Here is a 6,350-nt window from a genome sequence, read left to right as displayed (position 1 = left end):
TTTTTCTCCTGGACGAATGGCGTCGCGTTCCGAAATGCAGCGATGACTGACTCGACCCGTACTGAGCGCGTGTCTTATTTCATCGATCGCTCATCGAGTTCATCATTGACTTGGGCAGTTTAAATATACCACAATACATTATTTATGTCTCACAGTCTTCTACAGCTAAATCACATTCGAGATCTCTTATCGTTACTGAGTTAATACAGCGCGTCAGGTCATTTTTGTTATGTTTCGCGGTGCCGCACTAACTTTTAGGATATTACCATTTTATTAAAGGATAATCCATTTATTGTAGATTGTTGTTTTTGTACTCTTCTTTACGCGAAGTAATTCAAACAAAATATTTCTCTTTTGTAAAATCCCTTTACCAGGCTACATCCACTTCCTTAGCGCGGCATCGTCCTTCAGGAAGTGACGTCATCTATTGGAGGGAAAACGGCGCGGCGCTCGATAAGCCTTATCTATCGATTTAATGGATTTTGTTATGTTTTGTGCTGTTAGTTAGTTTGTGTCTCTAAAATATTAATGCAGTTTAATCAAATGACACTCATCAGTTTGATAATTTCAATATTTCACAACACGGTTAACGGTGACGATGAACTTCAAGTCGTCAGGTAAGTTAAGATTCCTGTCGTTTAGATGACTAACGTAAACTCTTTATGAATTGCTCATTTTCATTTACTGTATAAATAATCAGGGTATAAATAATAAACTTAAAGTTTATGATATTGACCAAAGCAGATTCTGATCAACAGATAAACCATAATACGTTGTAAATGATAACACATTAATATCGTTCAAAATTTACCTGTCATTGCATTTAATGTCTTCCATTAATGACAGTGGTGACTAATGCTAAGTTAGTTAATATTTTGGTGAAAAGTGTTGTTATAATGTCGTAATATTGCTGGATAACTATAATCATATTTTTTAATGACTTGAAGTTAAATATGATGGGATTAGAATCATTCTAAATAAAGATATAAACATGTTTGAAAACATAAAATTAAGTCAAAAGTTTGAATAATTAAAAGTTTGTCATCTTTATTCCTTCAGTGTCACATGATCCTTCGGAAATCATTCTAATATGCTGATTTGCTGCATTTGCTTGATCAAAAATACTGTAAAAATTGTGAAATATTATTAGAATTCAAAATAGCTGTTTTCCATGTGAATATCTGTTAAACTGTAATTTATTTCTGTGATGCGGAGCTGTATTTTCAGCATCATTACTCCAGTCTCCAGTGTCACATGATCCTTCAGAAATCATTCTAATATGCTGATTTGCTGCTCAACACACATTTCTGATTATTATCAATGTTAAAAACAGTTGTGCTGCATAATATTTTTGCAGATGCCATCACACATTATTTTTCAGGATTCACAGATGAATAGAAAGTTCAGCAGAACAGGATTTATTTGACAGAAATCTTTTGCACGTGCCTTTACTGTCACTTTTAATTAATTTAATGCATCCCTGGTGAATAAGAATGTTTACGGCATACGTATATCTGTTTTCAACATTGCTAATAATCAGAAATGTGTGTTGAGCAGCAAATCAGCATATGTGAATTATTTCTGAAGGATCATGTGACACTGGAGACTGGAGTAATGATGCTGAAAATTCACAGAAATCAATTACATTTTCACAGATATTCACATAGAAAACAACTGTTTTAGATTCTAATAATATTTCATAATTTTTACTGTATTTTGATTAGGGATGCTCATTTTAACCGATTAACCGTTAACCGACGGAAAGAATTTTGACCGATTAATACAATCAGTTAAACGGTTTAAAAGGTTTTTTTTTTTTTTCCCAGTAATTGATCAAAATAATTTAAAACGTTTGCTGGATGATTAAAATAAATAAACTTGCATTTTTGAGAGAGAAAAAAAAAAGATAGATCGTCTAGGCCTATAAGTCGCATATTATTATTACATTCTGAAGCCTACGCAAAATGTTTACAAACACTATAAACATAGGCTAGGCTATTTTAGTTTCCCCTCACTCTATAAAAAATTCTTCAATTTAACAATACTCAGGAAAGAACAAGGATGTAATATATAAGAAGCTAGGCTATATAAACGACAAGCCAAAATAAATTCATTAAGGCTAAAGTGAAACTGAAACTAATGTCGGGTCTCTCATTCGAAACAAATCCAAATGTTTACGTATTTGAGATGTATTTGAATGCCAAAATATTATTTATTACATAAACCTGGTTTTGTACTTCACTTGCATTCCAGTATCCACATAAAACAAATGGTTTGGCATAATATTACTTCAGTGTGTTGATAACGATTAAGCAGTGTGAATTTTTATTTTTTTTTTTTTTTTTTCCATATGTTTGGCTGACTGTATTTTATTATGATAATGGAAAGGCTTTTTCCTTCTAACAGTGGAAACGACTCCTTCTAGTCATACAGATAATCGAAACTGTAAACGGTTTGCGTTTGTTTGTGTAGATTCACAATAAAAGCAAAACTTTGTGCTTTTGCAAAATAAAGAAAAAATAGGATGACGCTTTTTAGCCGTCTTCTTTTCGCGCAGCACAAAAATGAACCAAAAACTCTGCATACTATAGCTACTTGTTGCACAGTTTTTTCTTTCGTTTTGTTTAGTAAAAATATTTATTGTATAGGCCTATTCATTCATTATATATATAGCCTAGCTTTATGATGTTTTTCTCCGCTGGCATAAGCGCTGCAAGTGCGTGATGTGATGCGTCCATGCGATTCCTCATGTTTTGTTGTTTGCTGCTTTTTGCACATGTAAAATTAATCACTGGAAAACAAATTTTGGTATTTTTAACGAGTCACAGACACTTATCCTTTCTAAAATAATTAAATTCTATTTTGTCGGTTAACGGTTAATAATCGGTTAACGAGCGTCGGCTGTCGGTTAGGAAAAATAACCAAAATGAATATCCCTAATTTTAATCAAATAAATGCATGCTTGGTGAGCAGAAGAGACTTCTTTCATTAAATTTTTCCAAACTTTTGTATGCACTTTTGTATTATTATGTATAACTGTAAAAACAGTTTTCCCAGTAGGTTTATTCTACCTGTCACACAAATGTGTGACCTAGCTAAATGTTTTTAATTAAAAATAATGAAAGCTGCTTCGCTTGGAAGCCAATATTTATTGTCAGTCACCAAGTCAGAGGCCAAACTCCATGGAGAAATTAAGCCTGAGCTCCTGCTCGTCACGAGATGAAGGACACCAAAGCTCTAAGGCATCAATTACACCGTTCCCACATCTCCACCTTCTCCAGCTTTTCCTTAAGCTCCAATTAAGCAGGATGTCGTGACATCACAGATACTTTGATCCGCTGGAGCAGAAACGTCTCCAGATCAGGTAGAACGAGAGACCTGCTGCAGAACACGTCGACGGAGCGATGGAGGGCTCTTACGTGGATCTTCTGGCTCTGAGGGTCATCATCTCCATCGCCGGCGTTGTGGGAAACACGATCCTGATGATCTCCATCCTTCAAATGACTCGTCTGAAGTCCTTCGAAATCTTCCTTCTCGGACTGGCAGCGGCGAACCTGGAGGAGATCGTGATTGTGGACGTTTACGACATCTTGCTCTTACGTTCGTCTTACAGGATAAGCATCTGGACCTGCAAAGGACTGAAGTTCCTCACCATCCTCGGGGAGATCGCCAGCATCCTCTTCACGGTTCTCATCAGCATCTACCGCTATCAGAAACTGCGGGACGTCCACACACGCGTCAACCTGCCCGTCTTCATGGACGGCCTGCGCTCGGCCGTGTTCCTCTCCGTGTTGTGTGGCGCGGTGGCTCTTCTCTTCAGTTTGCCCACGCTTGTCATTAACCTGGACTGGAGTCACCTGAACTCCTCATCTCCGGGCTGTCCGGTTGATTTCTTCCAGTGCTCATTAGCGAGATGCCCGACTCGCAACCGCGTTTACAAGTACTCCTTCCTTCTGGTGTGCAACCTGTTGCCGCTGCTCATAGTCACACTGACGAGCACCATGATCGTCAGGATTTTAATAATTCAGCAGAAAACGGTGAGGGCCCGACAGGCTCAGAGCGTAGCCACTACGACGACCCAACAGCGGCCCAGGAAATCGGCTTTCCAGCGCGGCACGCTGGCCATCCTGGCGGCCATGACGCTGTTCCAGGTCAACTGGACCGTCTATCTGGTCCTGCATCTGGCGTGTGACCCGCAAACCTTCCCTTTATGGTCGGAGGTGGAGTTCTTGATCACCACGTTTTACACCGCCATCAGCCCGTATGTTTATGGAATGGGCAACAACCTATTCAACATAAAGCGCTTTATTAGTTCTAATCTAAGCTTCACTTAAATTGCTGGTTATGATATTTTATATTCTGTTTATATTATTTTATGTTTATATTTAATATAAAAATGTTTTTTTTTTTTGAGCATTGTGACTTTCATATGAAAGAACAACTACAAAAAGCTTCATTTTTGATGTTCTAAAAAAATAAAATCCATTTTAGTTGAATATAAAACATCCAGATTGAAAATCTCTCATTTAAATAATGCATTTTAGTTTTTGTTATTTTAGTATTATTGGGATACTATAACAGTTTTTGTTAATATTTTGTAATTGTTATTTTATCGCATGAAGGTAATGAATGAAAATGAGATTTGTGAGTTTTTCATTTTATTTTATGTCAGTTAATGTTTATTTTAATTCAAGAAATGAAAATGTGTTTTTATGGTTTTAGTAAACTAGAATAACCCTGGTATGTACATTTATATATAAACATACATGCAAAGTGCTGTATTTAATGAGGAATTTAAAAATGTCTTATGGCTGTTGAATATCATTGTTTACCCTGTCGGTTTCCTTCTTGGACTTATCATTCTGTCATTTCAATTAGTATGATCCAGATCCTTGATTTACACTGTAAAAAGTGCATGGTAACCTGTGATTGTCACCTTAAAGAGCAATTTTACCTGATTTAACTCATAAATGGTATAAATGAATGTGTTTAGGTTGATTTGATGATGCCAAAAATTCATTTCCACAGCTTAAAATTGTCACATTGCAAGAAATCAGAATTATTCTGCAATATAAATTCTTGGTAACACTTTACAATAAGGTTCATTAATTAACATTAGTTAACTACATTAGTTAAAATGAAAGCATTTATTAATAGTAGTTAATGTTAATTTTAGCTCTTACTAATGCATTATTAAAATCAAAAGTTGTGTTTGTTAACATAAGTTAATGCACTGTGAACTAACATTAACTAACAATCAATAACTGTATATTTATTAACCAAAATGGACAAAGATGAATAAATAGTGTAATACATGTATTGTTCATTGTTTGTTTATGTTAATACATGAGCTATTGTTAATAAATGACACCTTATTGTAAAGTGTTACCAATTTCTTGTTCTGATGTTTCTGTGGAAGGATAATAAACACTGATTTGTGTCATGGATAATGAGGTGTTTGATGTGTGTTGTGCTGTATTCTCATGACTTTATAAACGCTGACAGTCACTGTTGCATTATCACTCTCATATTTCAAAAGCTCAATTAAAGAATAATTCACCCAAAAATGAAAACTGTCTTATCATTTACTTGCCCTTGTGTCTGTCAAATGCTTCATATTGAATCGGAACATTTGTTAACGTGTGTTTTTATTTCTGTTTAGAGGATCTTCGTGTTTCACAGCCACCCTGATCTGAATGAGCGTCTGTGTTTCACTGAGGAGCCGTCATGAGATTTGGAGAGACGCGAGGGTGAGTACGTGAAGACTTAACACGTGCGTGTAGAGCATGTGATGGTGATGAACGTGAGTGTGATGGTCTGCTCTTCATCTCATCAGGGCTGTTGTTATAGGTTGTTCTGGCATGTGTGAGTGTTTGCCATCTGCTGTAGATTCATGTAGCACATCAGAGCTCATCAGTGTCTGTTTTGATGGATGATTCTGGTGCTGTTTAAATTGAAGGAGGGCAGAGTTTAGCTCCAACTCACACCTGCTTGGAAGTTTCTACTAATCTTGAAGACCTTGATTAGCTGGATCAGGTGTGTTTGATTAGGGTTGGAGCTGTGGCCCGCCAGGAATTAAGTTTGAGACCAATGATTCAAACCAATTTTTAACTGAATAAATGCAATCAGACAAAAAATGTATGCGTCACGTCGTTGACCCATTAGATAAACAAAACATTATTTTGTAAGAGATTGATCATAATTAATCGTTTGACAGCACTAAATTAAATTTATATATATGACATATATTGTCATTATGTAAAACAAATGTCTGTAAAACTTATTGGAACAATTTCACATATTAACGTATATCTAACCTGTATAAATGTACATTTAGACATAAATACACA

At 35.7% G+C, this 6,350-nt stretch overlaps 1 protein-coding gene across 1 annotated transcript; it reads left to right on the top strand.

The window, feature by feature from the left end:
• Positions 1–3,404: 3,404 nt before the first annotated feature.
• Positions 3,405–4,334, top strand: LOC127182554 (uncharacterized). Its single transcript, XM_051137872.1, has one exon. It carries the CDS (start codon positions 3,405–3,407, stop codon positions 4,332–4,334), a length of 930 nt encoding a protein of 309 aa, XP_050993829.1.
• Positions 4,335–6,350: the final 2,016 nt, after the last annotated feature.

Source organism: Labeo rohita, chromosome 20 (assembly GCF_022985175.1).
Source record: "Labeo rohita strain BAU-BD-2019 chromosome 20, IGBB_LRoh.1.0, whole genome shotgun sequence".
NCBI lineage: Eukaryota > Metazoa > Chordata > Actinopteri > Cypriniformes > Cyprinidae > Labeo > Labeo rohita.
The sequence above is the reverse complement of the archived record's forward strand: the minus strand, read 5'-3'. Positions and strand labels throughout refer to the sequence as shown.